At 36.8% G+C, this 16586-nt stretch overlaps 2 protein-coding genes across 2 annotated transcripts in view; both read left to right on the top strand.

Annotated features, from left to right (window-relative positions):
• The window catches only part of H (Hairless), a 182652-nt gene extending 174348 nt beyond the window's left edge, over window positions 1-8304 (top strand). The window contains exon 7 of the mRNA XM_067763735.1: window positions 1440-8304. The gene's annotated coding sequence lies outside the window, so the exon portion shown is untranslated. The remainder of the gene's footprint in view (window positions 1-1439) is intronic.
• A 1643-nt stretch (window positions 8305-9947) lies between these two features.
• On the top strand, window positions 9948-12136 carry LOC137245859 (uncharacterized). Its single transcript, XM_067777071.1, has 4 exons — window positions 9948-10291; window positions 10353-10542; window positions 10897-11076; window positions 11293-12136. Exons 1-4 carry the CDS (start codon window positions 10200-10202, stop codon window positions 11710-11712), a joined length of 882 nt encoding a protein of 293 aa, XP_067633172.1. The 5' UTR covers window positions 9948-10199; the 3' UTR covers window positions 11713-12136.
• The last annotated feature ends 4450 nt before the right edge of the window (window positions 12137-16586 follow it).

Below are 16586 nucleotides of genomic sequence, written 5' to 3'. Positions count from 1 at the left end.
GCCAAAGCTATGCTACTTTCATATTTGTAACAAGATTCCCCTCGGGTAGGTGAAATTGACAATTGGGTTGCGGAGGCTGTATAGCTATAAAGCTCTTTATTGCGGTTATCAACCCCTTGAATCCTCTTACAATTCCAATAAGATCATAGAAGGTAGAAGTATGAAAAGGAGCACAAGGTATGAAGATTGCGATGCATGGTACAACAGCGAAGACAACAAGCTAGTCGGTTTTTTTTTTCAAAACTCCAACTTGCGAACAAAGACGATGGGAAGAAAGCTATCGGGTTGTATTAACAAATTCACCTCGCCTTTCAGAATAATTTTTAGCAAACTTGTTTTATCAACTGTCCGTCAGATCTGAGTATTTACAAACTTGTTCGGCAGTATCCAGGAGCTGATTCCATTCCAATTGAAGCGAGTCCTTCAAGTTGGGCACAATTAAGCAAAATGCCATATATGTTTCCGAATTAGAAACTCAAACAGAAAGCCCTTTCGAAACCAGTTTTCGAAAGGAGAAAATATGAAACATGGAAGTAAGGCTCAAGGAGGTTAGGTGTATAAACTTAAAAATCCTAACGAAAAGTTGTTCGGAAAGTGGGAAGGTAATTAATTCGGAAAAGCATAAGTTTTGGGCAATTAAAAATAAAAAATGGATTAAACGGTTTGTTAACATGTAATATGTTTTATTTTTAGAAAAATACACTTTTAATATAATGTCAGATAGCAAATGTAACTTGATTTTATTGAAATAAGTACGGTCAGCTTTTAAGGTTCTCATACTCTCTACTTTGTAGTCATAAATAATGCAAAAAAAAAAAAACAGAAGTGATAAAATGCTACATGCAACTCAGAGGGTTAATTAATTTTTTACATTTGACATAATAGTTCCTTGCAGAGAATCATATCAATATCATACTTTGGTTATAACAATGATATAAAGATTTTAATAAGAAAGTTGATAGATTAATCATTTTAAAAACTTAAACAAAGAAATGTAACTTAAAAGTTTTCTCAGATTTGGGATTGAATTCGCGACTTCTGAATTGTAGCAAAATACCACCGCTAGGTTACGGCTGCACCGGCGGTAAGAAAATGAACAATACCTTCAAAATGAAAATATCGTCGGCTGAGAGTGTAAACCTGCTAAGTGACATACACAAAATTTTACATAGCTGCCAAAAAACTTCAATTTTTCATTAAAATCATAGGAAGAAAAGAGAACACAAAATTTGCTTAGTTTGTTCGTAGCCACTGTATTTTACTGGTTTCTCTGGTCGATGCACAACCTCATGCTCTATGAAACATCAAAAAGTCAAGTGTACACTCTCAGCCGATGGTATATGTAACACATCCCATCGATAACCAAACTAAATTTTGGCCTAATCCTTTTAAATAATAGGAATTGTCGATCATTAATTCTCAAGTTATTTCCTAAGCAGGTTGTGAAATTCGGATGAACGTGCTGTCTATCAAGGGTGTTACTATCCGTCAGCCTTCCATAAAAAGTTATTTGGAAACACATTTTCATGTACGTATGTATTTATTTCGTGCTGTATGTCGTGAATCTAGAACCCTGTCACGCAAAATTGAAAAACAAAAAAAAAATGTTTACATTGTATAAAGACAACCGTGTATGCATACAAATTTTTACATGCATACCTATTTACAAAAAGTCGATACTATCTTTGAAAAGGATATGTTTGATAGATTAGTAAAATAAAGTATTTAAAAATGAAATACATACCTATATATATACATATATAATAATTTTTTAATATATTTACAATATTTAAACTATAAGTAGTTAGATAGAGTATGAGCAATCATAGACTTGAGGAATTGTGAGACCTATAAGGAATCTTTACAGTCAAGAATTTATAAAAAATAGACTAAGTAATAATATTAACTGATCATCGTTTTAAAAAGAACTTTTAGACATATATATATGCACACATACATACATATGTACATATTAGAGCGAGGTTTGCTTAAAAGAGTTAGTTCTTTATTATCTTCTGTTTTTATAAGCTATTTTTACAATAATAACAAGCATAAAAAATAAAACGATTTACATATCAATTATGTACTGACAATCGCTTGTTTTAAAATAATTACATTTAGCATTAGTTTTTCATTTATTTTGCACAAATTGTTATCATACTTTATTTATTCTTAGGCCGCTTTTGAAAATATTAGACGAGAACCGCGTTTCTCGAAAACCCACACACTGCTCAGGTAGACACAATGATCGGTGATCCAGATCCAAATGGAAATAGAAATTTAACGTGCAAATGCAACAACAATGTCGTTTTTCTGATATTTATCTGGATCCATTTCGGACACATGTGGTGTTTCTTTTAGTTTCGTTTTTTGTCATGCATTTTCGATAGTACTTACATACAAGCACACGTACTTGAATGCCCGTTTTCCTCTCTGGACCACCATGCGTTAGCATTTCGAGGTGATCTCCTTTTTCATTTTCCTACAAATTGTCGGATGGTTCCTTCGGACTCCGAACTTTTTCTTAGGCAGATAAATTGTCTGAGAAGATTTCATTTTAAAACAAAACTCAAAGGGATCTCCATACCACTGCCGAAGGACGACACAGTTAAGGAAAAATTTTCTATTTTATTTTGATCTTAGCTGCTCGACGGAGATCTACAGCAGCTCAGCCGGTATACAATTTAGTGCAGTTTTTTTAACGTAAAGGAGTTAAGAGCAGTGTAACTTTTTATGACAGAGCATCACGTTCTTCGGCATAGTTTGAGCAACTATGACAAAGTCGCGCGTTAGTCAAATAAAATGCTGACCATCTATTGACCGTCACTAGCAAATCAAACGCAACAAAAAAATGTTCACTGCGCTTTTGCAGCACATTTCCAGTTTGAGTATCAGCAACATTCCATCAATTGGCTAGCACTTTAGAAATACTGCTGTTATTCTTTGGCGGCTCAAACATACCCTATTTTTGCAGTAGCGGTTTTTAACCGTTAATAACGTTTATATAAACGTGAAAATTCTTGTGCAGACAAAATTTAAAAATACACAGGTTTATCATCTAACAACCCTGTTCTATCATAACTTACTGTACAACTGTGTTCTAAATAGTAGCAGTGGCAAGTAAGCAGGATTTCAAATGAAGAAAAAAGCAGTGTAGGTCCTTTTCAGTTTTATTCTTTGTTTAGCTTAATCAGTCCATTTTCAAGCATGCAAGAAGTTTGTAAATAAAATTAATGCTTTCTAAATTGTTAGATTTATTGAGCTAAAATGCTTCATTGGAATGTATTAATGTTTTCTTTATATTGTAACGAACTTTAGGAATTTCCTGATAATTATACACCTTCTGCTAACGTTCGAATCGCTGAACTGGCGAATAAATAACTCCAATATTCAGCATTGCAAAATGGTGATTATTTAGACTACTTTGGGATTAGTACTTCACAAATATACTTCACTAATAGCGTGTTTAAATCAAACTGATTAGTTATTCCTCAGCTTGCTCTGCTTTTATCTGGAACAGTTGTAACTCATACTTGTTTATTTAGCTATATGCGTGTGCATGTGTGAGTAGCAACATCTGCTCTTAGCTGATGACTGCATATGTGTATGTGAGATAATCTCTTCAATTCGAGCTGCTGGTTATGTGTGTGGAATAGTCTTCGTTGCCTTGTACATAAGTGTGGCTGCTTGCCATTTTTATACTAAGTTGAGCAGAGCTCACAGAGTATATTAACTTTGATTGGATAACGGTTGGTTGTACAGGTATAAAGGAATCGAGATAGATATAGACTTCCATATATCAAAATCATCAGTATCGAAAAAAAATTTGATTGAGCCATGTCCGTCCGTCTGTCCGTTAACACGATAACTTGAGTAAATTTTGAGGTATCTCGATGAAATTTGGTATGTGGGTTCCCGGGCACTCATCTCAGATCGCTATTTAAAATGAACGAAATCGGACCATAACCACGCCCACTTTTTCGATATCGAAAATTTCGAAAAATCGAAAAAGTGCGAGAATTCATTACCAAAGACGGATAAAGCGATGAAACTTGGTAGGTAGGTTGAATTTATGACACAGAATAGAAAACTAGTAAAATTTTGGACAATGGGCGTGGCACCGCCCACTTTTAAAAGAATGTAATTTAAAAGTTTTGCAAGCTGTAATTTGGCAGTCGTTGAAGATATCATGATGAAATTTGGCAGGAACGTCACTCCTATTACTATATGTGTACTAAATAAAAATGAGCAAAATCGGAGTATGAACACGCACACTTTTAAAAAAAAATTTTTTTAAAGTGTAATTTTAACAAAAAATTGAATATCTTTACAGTATATAAGTAAATTATGTCAACATTCAACTCCAGTAATGATATGATTCAACAAAATAAAAATATAAAAGAAAATTTCAAAATGGGCGTGGCTCCGCCCTTTTTCATTTAATTTGTCTAGAATACTTTTAATGCCATAAGTCAAACAAAAATTTACCAATCCTTCTGAAATTTGGTAGGGGCATAGGTTCTGTAACGATAACTGTTTTCTGTGAAAATGGGCGAAATCGGTTTAAGCCACGCCCAGTTTTTATACACAGTCGACCGTCTGTCCTTAGGCTCGGCCATTAACACGATAACTTGAGCAAAAATCGATATATCTTTACTAAACTTAATTCACGTACTTATCTCAACTCGCTTTATCTTGGAATAAAAGATGGCCGAAATCCGACTATGACCACGCCCAATTTTTCGATATCGAAAATTACGAAAAATGAAAAAAATGCCATAATTCTATAGCAAATATGAAAAAAGGGATGAAACATGGTAATTGGATTGGTTTATTGACACAAAATATAACTTTAGAAAAAACTTTGTAAAATGGGTATGACACCTACCATATTAAGTAGAAGAAAATGAAAAAGTTCTGCAGGGCGAAATCAAAAGCTCTTGAAATTTTGGCAGGAATACTGATCGTGGTATTACATATATAAATAAATTAGCGGTACCCGACAGATGATGTTCTGGGTCACCCTGGTCCACATTTTGGTCGATATCTCGAAAACGCCTTCACCATACAATTTTGTGCCATATTTCGACTGGCCAGTGCAGATGCTATTGGGTAAATTTAATTCTGAATTTGCACCTTTTTTGGGATTCTGCCAAGAAGTGTAGCGGCGCTCAACCTCTTTCTGATTGTGGGCTTGTTACCATTAAGATTTAAGTCAACCTGAATTTTTTTTAGGTATAAAAAAGGTTGTCTCTAGCTAAATCCACAACTTTTCTCAACTCTTCCTGCGAAAAAGCGTCCTTTCGCCCTCTTGTGTCCGGGTTCGGTGTAATCTTTTGACATTCGCTATTATTTTGGCGGAGCTTCTGAGCAAATCCTCGATATACTTGTAAATTTCGTCGTCTGCCACTAACTTTTTGAAGAGTTCTCGCTTACCGATTATACCACTTGAAATTAATTAAAATATTCACGCTTCATTCCAATAGGGCTGATTACATTCAACACGGCGTCTACAGACCACAACCACAATAAAGCAAAGCTTGACGACAATCGTAGCCAAGCATTGGCTTCTTGATTACTTTGAAGGCGGCAGCTACAAATATAAATAATAGCAAACAGTAGCGAAAAACTTAGAAAAAAATATGTTATGTTTAAAAAACCTTTTATTATCTGTTATTTACTTCTATTTTAGTTTTTATTGACAAAACAAAAAGGACGCCACTGTCGCTTCCCAAAAATAGAATTAGGTTTAATCTGGCTACAACGGCTTTCGTGATTGATTGTCGTGCTGCTCTGTCGCGCCGAAAATAACGACACTCATAAGAACATGTGTAAAAATAATCAGCCCAATTCTAAACGAAAATTCCGTGCGAGTTTTTTCCCTTCTCCCATTCCTCGTATTCTTAATAAAAATTCCTTGTGAGTTTTTTTACTTCTCCCTTTCCTCCTATTCTGAACAATGTTCGAAAAAGCGGAAACCGGTTATGGGAGAAAAGTAGGTATTATGAATGTGAGGGAGAGGGAGATTTCTCTGCCATTTCAAAGGGGGTTTTTCACTTGTTAAATTATAGGGAATGTATAAAAATAGTTAAAGGAAATTGGTTCTTTTAAGAAAGAACACTTATTTGTACAAATTTGTGCTAAAATATGTATTTACATTCTACAATATTCTCACTGTTAATACAACAACAACCGTAATATTCTTTATTTTAAGGCGAAAAGTATTTCATAAGCAACGGAACAGCTCTTCGTATATTTGATGCAGCCATCCAGAAATTGCGCAAGGATTTTTAAGAAGGTTGAAATAGATTTTGGCATATGGCGAAAGGCGAACTCAACTCGACTTGGCCGCCAGAAAATAGTTTTGCTGAATGAAAGCAGGCAACTCCGGCGGATTTGTGTAATCCCGCCGTCTTCTTCTTATGCTCCTCTGTTGATGTTGCTGTGGCACCAATTCATTGCTCATTTCAGTGAATACCACATAAAATGCAATACTATGCATTGTTTATATTTTATTTCTTAATTTCAAACAAATTCGCAACAATAATTAATTTTTCTATTTTTTAAACAAAATAAGAAATGCGCAACGAAATTTCAATTGACAAAACAGCTGACTTCGAAAATTCGAAATTCCTATTCCCCAATTATTCTTCTCCCTAGGAGAAAAGAATTGGAGGAATTTTTCCGTGGGAATAAAAAAATCCGCGAGAACAAAATTCCGTGAGAATATTTAGAATTGGTCTGAATATGACAGATGTGGCGGCTACACCGCCGTCATGAATGTAATCAGCCCTAATCATTTCAAAAATAATGACTACTTCCATTGCACTGCTAATTTTTTAATCACAGCAAAAAAAAAAAACAACTGCGTAGCAGGGTAACGATACTTCATGAATGTGACAACTGTATTGTAGAGAACTTTGGGAAATTCCTGATTATTTTGCAGCTTCTCTAAAAGTTCGAATCTCTGAACTGTCGAATAAATAACTCAAACCTTCAGTATAGCACAATGTTCTTTATTTACAACTCTATTGTAGTAGTAGTACTTCACAATTACAATTCTCGCGTACTTCAGTTATAGCATTGTGGATACGACAAGTGTGATAACTTCTGCATAGACGTCAAAATTACAAATAGAAACGATCACCTGATTTGTAATTAACTACGTGGTCTCATTCTGTATCTCTTTCAATCACACGCTGAAGGTAGCCGGCCCTATGCCAAAACGCTAAAAAGTAGCCATCTTGAACATCCTGTCAGGCAGCTGACGGATAAGATATCACACTTGTTTTATCCACAATGATTAATAGCGTTAAAATCAAACTGAATCATCATTCCTCAGCTTGCGCTGATTGTATACTCTGTTGCCTCGTTCGCATATCTCTCCTCGAAGAGATGTTCTGGACTTTTCGCGAACAGCTGCTTCTATATTTCTCTTTATGTTTCTGATACTCACGTTTGTGTTCTAGTTATATGCGTGTGTATGCGTGAGTAATAACTTCTCTTAGCTGCTGCCTACATGTATGTATGTATGTGAAATATTCTCTTTGCTGTTAGCTTCGCTGTTTACATGTATGTTTATTTTGTTTTTGTGCTGCTTGCTTTGATGGGGTTGTGCATTTATTTAGTAGCAGCATAGTGATGTATCGAAATGCTCATATTCGCCACAGCATCATTAACTGTTTTAAATACATAGTGGCAGTATTTGGGCCTATTTTCTGGTGTATACAAATTTAAATAGCAAGTGCTATTTAAGTCTAAAAAACTACCACTAAAATTTTCATAGGCTACTGCTCTTATTTTTGTAAAAAAAAAGACTGCCATACATATGAATAAATTTTTGTTTAAAATTTTTTATAATTTCGTCACTTTACAGAACAAAAAATTTTTTTTCATAATTACCGATTATAGAAGAGAAACCGTTATGTAATTACTGTAATCTTAGGGTGTTAGTAGAAAAGCACATTTCCAGAATCGAATTATTTTAGCAAACTTTTTTACATACTACAATCGGTTACGTCCACCTATGTTTTCCAAATGATCAGCAGCCAGTTGGTTGGTTTTCCTGAGCGCGCATGAATGAAATATGGTAGAAATAAAAAAAATCTATAACCATTATGCTGGGTTAAAATTTTTGTTCGTGTTTTTTTAGCCATGGTTATATATATTTGTAAGTATGAAAAAATTGTGTAATGAAACCTTGTATAGAAAACTGTCAAGCAAACCAGGGTTGAATAGACCAACAAAAAAAGTTTAGAAATCCAAATACATATTTGTGTACAGCAGCGAACAGAAAAATAGCAAGGGGGGTGGGGGGGGGGGGTTAATGGACTTTCGAACTCCAAATAAATCATTTCTAATTTTCATAAAATATTCTCAAATTTTATCGAAAACGTTTTGAGATTAGTTTGCATAGCATTAGTGACAACTTCTTAGAAATTTTGTCATAAAATATCGAAAATAAAAAAATGAAGAATTTAACGAAATTTGATACAAAATTTCCACTGCTATTTTTTGTTCGATTCTGTACATACGGTATGAACATTTATTTCTATGTACAATATAGAGTATACACATATTTTATTAATGGCCACATAATTAAGTTATTAATAAGTAGTTTATTTTTATATACATTTTAATGTCCTATTATATTTTTTTTTTAAATAAATATAAGTATATCTATTACATATACTTCCTATAATAAGTGTATGAAAAGATCAAAAAGGAGTAAGAGTTTGTAAAGATTCCAATTTTATATGTAAGTATTTTAAAATAAACAACAATATACACGTAATTATATGTTTTGATTAAATAAAAAAAATTGCACTCTTTTGTTTGAACCAAAGTGCAATTGTGAGTCGCGATTTTTTTGTTGGGTCCATTAATAGCCGTGTTTTTTTTTACACGCGTGTACGTTTACGTTTGCGCGTAAAAAAACGCTTATCGTCGCTTAGATAATGCCAAGGAGATCCATCTAGCGGCAGTGGTTAAATAACTGGCTACAGCTCAGGGTGTACCGAAAAGCGGAGACACAACCCTCTGATGGCCATAGTGTATAACATATGTATAGCTGAATCAGTTGCGATGAATTGTGTACACGCACCATTTTAAGAGGTGATATATAGAATTAGTTTCACCTCTACACTAATTCTATACATATACACATATTTCAGTTACATCTGAGTATAATGCGTATTGAAATTTATAGCTGCGTCACATAAGTAGTTTTTCATATAGATGAGTTTAACACAAGCTTATGCATTATGAGTAGATTGCACGTATTTTTATGGAGAACGGTAGATTGAGCGACACTGGCGCCATCTGGTATGGAAAAGTAGCCAACTCCCAAATTTTGTTGCAAGCAAATCATAAGAAGAAGAATTTGACATTTGCTTGGCTAAGGGTGTTGGCACACTGCCAGCCTGATTCTAATGTAGTAACAACTTTCTTCACCACGGCAACTTTCTTCATGTGGTAACTTTTGTACCCTTTTGGTATTCTGCCCACGAAAGTAGCCGGATAATTGTTTACCCACTAAAATAGGTGGTAACACCGATGTAACCACACAAAAGCTGTTGTTTAGAAAAAGGCAATACTGAAAAATAAAGAATTGTGAGCGCAAATAAGTAAACATAATAGTAAAAAAGTGTTGCCTCTTGCTATACATATTTGTTTCCATGTACTTTCACAGTATATATTACAATATAGCTATGTAAAAACGTATGCATGTATGCACATATGTATATACACATCGTCCCGTTTATTCGTTAACATCGTATCTACGAGTGACACATTTTTGGCAAAGTCATGGCGGAACCATACACGGTGGCAGCATGGTGACATACCTACAAATATAAATAAAAATTCCATGTACTTCGTAAATTCGATGGACAAATGTCAAAATCGTATTGCGCCGGAAGTTGATGTATCAAATTAAATAAAAAAAAGTTTATATTCAGCTGTCCCATGCTGCCACCTTGAATCGTTCCGCCATGGGTAAAGCGAAGAAAACCATCTTTTAAATTTCACCAAAGACACTGGTGAGTTTTTCGGTGATGACAGCGTTACCACTTAGGCCAGAATCGCGAATAACGGCCCTATGCTGCGCGTAACCGGTAAAATTGTTATCGGCAAACAAAATTACCAAAAGTCGTAACCCCCAAATGTAACCGCGATTCTGAGCAGATGGTAACGCTGTCATGACGAAGAAACTCACCAGTGTGTATGGTGGAATTGAAAAACATATGTTTTTGCAATCAAAAGAAGAAAAAAGGAAAATGGAAATCAACAAGTAAGTAAATTTTGGTAAATATTTTGTTAAATTCATTATTAATTATTTATTTTAATTATAGAAAATATGCACGTACCACCCCGTCCCAGTTGCGACTATATGTGGCATATTGTAGGGATCATCCCGAGCTCCTGCAGGGTAAAAACTGCCCCACATCGCCAAATCAGGTTCAAAGGATGTGGGAGGAGCTCACATCTGAATTGAATGCGATGGTGGGGCGGCCATCAAGAACATGCGATACCTGGCGAGAGGTAAGCAAATTGATTTTTATATAATTAAGGGTTTTGTGTTGTTTTGTGTGCCAAAAATTTACTCCGGCTACAGCGTGATTGTGCGTTCAAACACGTAGCTGGAGTAATGCAAACTGCAGGATTTCTGTGTCAAGTACACATTTTAATGTCCAATAACATAGAACAGCGCACCTGTGTAATTAAATACTAAAATTCTTATTTATAAGTTATTAGTTGTTGAAATTTGTACTTGGCATAACAAAGCATGTATGAGCGCCACAAACACCAGAATAATACCATACATAACTACATACTACTAAATTATTATTGGAAAGAGGGTAAGAACTGATTGTTTGTCTTTATTTATAATTTCAGAGTTTGCGAAACTGGCGAAAACAGTTGCGTTCCCGGGCCCGAAAATTTTCTGCCGAGAGGAGAAAGACAGGTGGTGGGCAAAATCCTGTGGCAGAGCTCACTGACTTCGAGCAGCAAGCGTTAGAGGTGTTTGGGATTGCTGCTGTGGAGGGCCACTCAACCTCAAGGCTCGGCTTCCAGGTAAATATATTTGTAATAAACTTGTGTAATACAATAATAACCGCTGGTAGTGTATGTGTGTAATTATTATGCCCATGTACATATAGGCATTTCTTGCATTTTTATTTATGAATTGAAATATGTTTTCATATACTTAAACTATACTGCCTATATTGTAGTATTACATTTTTATATTGTAAAAAAATGTGTGACGATAATACTTTTTTTTATTAATAGAACGCCAACAATGCCGAAAATATTCCTCCAACGCCAGAGGAATTACCACTGGAAATTTCACCACCTGCTTTTGCGGAAGATACGAACGAGTTTGCCTTGTTTTGCTTAGTGGTAAGTGAATCGCCCAGTCGAACTTCCTCACGTCCTGTTACTCCCAATCCCGTGCCACGTAGTGCTGCTGCGAGCAATTCTGCCGCGCCGAATGCTGATACGCCCAGACAAGTTTTGTTGTCAACGTCACGCAACAGAAGAAGGAGCGCTAAGGATGAAATTTTGGAATTGGTGCAACAGGACATGAGGAACAGACGTCATGAACAGACAAGACTGGCTGAGTTCCAAGACAATTTGGGAAATGGGTTGATGTCGTTAGTTGCGGCAATTGAGGAGATGGTGGCATTGCAAAGACAACACCTGGACTAAGCTCGTATGATGTCAGCCAGTATGCTTTAAGTTTAGCTTAAAAACATTGAATTCCTTTTTTTTAAGTATTAAGTAATTTAAGAAATTAAAAAAGACTGAATTAGTTTTTATTTGTTTTATATTATTGAATTTTTATTTCATTTAAAACGAATTTCTTTTAATTTTAAATGTATCAATATAGTGCATTAATTTTTGCTTTTTAAATAACCAATATGAAATGTGATAAACTTATTTACAAACTTAAAAACAGACTATTCTGTACTTTTTGCTATTTTATTTACTTTATAAACAAATGTATATTAGTTTTTAAGTAAGCAATATGGAATGTGATAAAACTCATTACTATGAAACAAAATTATCAAAGAAGATACTCAGTACTATTTTTTTGTTATTGACTTATTTAGAAATATAAACCCACAAATAAGAAACCTGCAAGTCAATCATATAATTAATAAAAAGTTTTGAAAATTTTAAATTTTGTCTAAATTTTTATTCATTCTTCAGTATTTGTTTGTGTTTTGTTTACATATATTATTTTATTATCCTATTCGCAGGCACAGTCAGGGTATATGGTTGATTAACTGCTGGCGAATCCTTTCGCCTTGGCGGCGAAGATGGGTGTTGGTGGCAGTTTCTGGTGCAGTCGTTTCCTCGTCTGGCTCCACTTCTTCAATTTCCACTTCGTCACTCGGAAAATTTTTTCTTACAACATTGTGAAGAATAAAGCAGGCGTTTACAATTATAGTTACTCTTTCGGGACTATAATTTAAAGTGCGATGTTGTGCCAAGCATCGAAAACGTGACTTAACCACTCCAAATCCTCTTTCAATAACATTCCTTGCCTTACAATGTATTTTATTGAATTTTTGTTCCCGAGGATTTGCGGGCTGAGCTAAGGGTGTGATAAGCCAAGGCTCTAAGGGGTAACCCTGATCACCTAGTAGTAAGCTTCCTCTCTGCCCGCTCATAAACGCACGCACGTTTGATGTTGTCCATATACCTGAGTCGTGGCATGACCCAGGAAAAGTTGCATCAATTGCCAGAAACTTTAAGTTTTCGTCGCAAACAGCTTCAACATTGACGCTGTAGTATCCTTTGCGATTCATGTAGAGGCTACACGGTCTGGCCGGAAAAGTTCTTGGTGGACAAATGAGCGCCACATGTGTGCAATCGATTGCACCGATAACACCCTTCAAACCAAACTAGTAGAAACAAAAAATATTATCCCATGTAGTATCTGTCAGTTTCCACGTTCAACGTTACCTTGCTTTTATAGCCAACTGCTCCTCGTTTGTGGTAGGAAAACTTACTTCAGATGGCTGAGCTCAGCGTATATATTATTAGCAACACATTTTTGATACGATCCATGTGCTAAAAATGTGAGACAACAAAAAAATCGTACTCCAAAAGGCAGAGAAGTAGGTTGGTCATCCTTTGGCCACAACTCTTCTATAAGTATTTTACAGGCTTCTTTCGGTAAACGAAAATGCTCTTTGAAGGTACTAAAAGGAAGGTTCAAAGGATCACTACTGTCCCGAAGACTTTAAGTTATGTCTCCGTTCCAAAATTTCATCATATTGTAACGAATCTGCCGCAAATCCTCTTATTTGCAATCCTCTGCTAAGTTCGAATCACTAAACTGTTTAATAAATAACTCCAATATTGAATGATGGAAAAATGGCCTTTATTAAGTACTTCACAATAACACTTATACTTTACTACTCGCTGGCTTAATAACCAAACTGATTGATAACTCAAATGAAACTCTACTATTGGCCGCCAGATCGCGTGCTTAATCAATCTGATTGATAGCTCAACTCAAACTGAATTACTTCTTACTCGCCTGCCCCGCTTTTATAGTTTACGCTGCATACTTCTAGGCTCTTCGATTTCCAGAACTTACTAGTTATTTCGGCTACAAAATCGCCAGCCACAACTACGTGCAAAAATTATTGGCCTCTCTTGTGACAACTGAGATAAGATATATGCATGTGTTTGTGCATTGGCGCTCCGCTGCTCGTATACGTACATATGTGTAGACGCAATTATTTATTCGTTTATGTAAATACATAATGATTGAATTATTGATGTGAATGTTTGTAGTTTACAGTCTCTCGCGCATACATAGGCGCATAAGTAAATGCATCTGTGTGTGACATCTCTTTCGGCTGCCTTATATATGTGTATACATGATTTGATTATTGACGTAAATACTGCTTGGCATGGCCTTAGCATCGCCTTAGTGATGGTACAGCTCAGCGATGCCAATATCCGTGACACTGCCCTCCACCTAAGTCTGATCGTCCCGATCAGACAAATTTCTCGATCTAAACGCTGCTAATCTCTCCAAATGAACCACTTTCATTTTGGTTCGTGGTTTGGTAGTGGTTTGTGTGCGGTACACTACATCGTTGATCCGTTTTACAACTTTGTATGGGCCTTCCCAGTTACACTGCAATTTCGGGGACAAACCTTTTTTTCGTTGCGGGTTGTATAGCAGCACCAAATCTCCTTCCTGAAACCCTTCCGAATTAATTGCTTTATCGTACCTCGCTTTCATCTTTTCACTCATAATCTTTGCTCGTTGCCTTACCAGATCGTGTATCTCTCTCAGCTCTTCTTCTAAGACATCAGTGGATTTCTTGACATTCCTCTCCGCATCGGCATCTATCCCATACTTCAAATCAGCTGGCAGTCGAAGGTCATTGCCAAAATTACCTTTGCGGGAGTTTGGCCCGTTGTGTCATGTACTGCCGATCGGTAGGCCATCAAGGATAATGATATGTGTGTATCCCAGTCCTTATGGTACTTGTCGACTACTTTCCTTAAATGCTCCTCCAATGTTCTATTGAAACGTTCCACCATACCATCGGACTGAGGATGCAATGCAGTTGTCCGTGTTTTTCGAATGCCCAACTTCTTGCACAGTTCTTGGAACACAGCTGATTCAAAATTCCTGCCTTGGTCAGAATGTAACTCCATTGGTACACCATACCTTGCAACCCATTCGTTTTTAACCACTTTTGCTACTGTTTCTGCTTCTTGGTTTGGGATTGGGTATACCTCTGGTCATTTACTGAAATAATCCATAACCACCAGTACGTATTTGTTTCCGCGGTTGCTAGTAGGAAATGGACCTGCGACATCCATGCGGATCCTTTCAAATGGTGCACCTGAAATATACTGCTTCATCTGGCCACGACTTCGGGTTTTGGGCCCTTTCGCTCTGTTGCATACCTCGCAATTGGCAATCCACTCGGTGACCGACTGACGGCAACCAACCCAATAGAATATCTGCTTAATTTTCTCGAGTGTCTTCGTGATTCCAAGATGGCCTCCACTTGGACCATTGTGCAACTCGCTGAGCACGTCAGGAATCCTCTTTCTGGGAACAACTATCAGTTTCTTCTTGCATTGACCATCCTCACTCTCCCATACTCGATGCAAGCAACCGGATATCAATTCCAAACTGTTCCACTGTGCCCAATATGACTTCGCAATGGGACTCTCTGCTGACATATCCTCTCTGCTTGGTCTTTCGTTTCGTTCGAGCCCTTGTATAACATGTGACAGATCTGTATCTTCTAGCTGACACTTTCTTAGTTGTTCCTTGTCCCATTCATCCGTACACGTTATAGTCATTAGCCGGACATCTATAATGTCTTCTTTAGCCTCGGCCTTTGAACAGTGCTTGCATTCCAAACTACATGGTCTTCGTGACATTGCATCAGCATTTCCATGGGTACTACCTTTTCGATGCTCAATGGAAAAGTCATAGCTTTGTAGTCGCTCGATCCACCGTGCCAATTGTCCTTCCGGATTACGGAACTGCAGAAGCCATTTCAACGCTGCGTGATCTGTCCTGACACGGAATCGCTGGCCGTAGAGGTATTTGTGAAAATGTTTAATGCACTCTACCAATGCCAACAGCTCTCTCCGCGTAACACAGTAGTTCCTCTCTGGTTTTCCAATCGAACGGCTGTAATATGCAACTACCTTCTCCTGTCCATCGACCAGTTGTGATAAAACGCCTCCTATAGCATATCCACCTGCATCTGTATCTAGAATAAATGTTGCTCCTGGAATCGGATATGCTAAGATTGGGGCAGTGCACAAACGCTCCTTCAATATTTGGAAAGCCACTTCTTGCTCCTTCCATTCAAAAGCTTTGTTTTTTCTTGTAAGCTCATGGAGGCTATGGGCTACGCTGGAAAAATTTGGTACAAATCGGCGGTAATATGTGCACAGCCCAAGAAAACTTCTCAATTCATGTAGGTTCTGTGGTCTTGGCCAATCCTGTACAGCCTCTATTTTTTCGTTCGCAGTGCAGATGCCCTCTGTCGTTACCTTGTGACCCAAATAATTGACTTCCTTTTTAAACAGCGCACACTTTTTGGGACTTAACTTCAGACCAGCGCCAGCTATTCTCTGGAAAACTTCCTCTAAGTTCTTAAGATGTTCATCAAAGTTCTTGCCCAATACGATGATGTCGTCCAGGTACACCAAGTATGTTTTCCAATGTAGTCCTTTCAGTACCTGGTCCATGAGTCTCAAAAGTAGCTGGTGCATTACAAAGTCCAAAAGGCATCACTGTAAATTGCCAAAGACTATCACCGACACTGAAGGCTGTTTTCTCTTTATCTTCCTCCTTCACCTCCACTTGCCAGTAGCCGCTTTTCAAGTCCAGCGTGGAAAACCATTTCGTACCAGATAGCGAGTCCAGAGTGGTGTCAATTCTTGGCAATGGGTAGCTATCCTTTTTCGTTACGTCATTCAACTTCCGGTAGTCCACGCAAAACCTCATTTTTCCATCCTTCTTTTTTACAAGTACTACCGGTGAGCTCCATGGACTAGCTGATGGTTCGATGACGCCG

Source organism: Eurosta solidaginis, chromosome 1, assembly GCF_040869045.1.
Source record: "Eurosta solidaginis isolate ZX-2024a chromosome 1, ASM4086904v1, whole genome shotgun sequence".
NCBI classification, from domain to species: Eukaryota; Metazoa; Arthropoda; class Insecta; order Diptera; family Tephritidae; genus Eurosta; species Eurosta solidaginis.
This window is presented reverse-complemented; position numbering and strand designations above follow the sequence as displayed.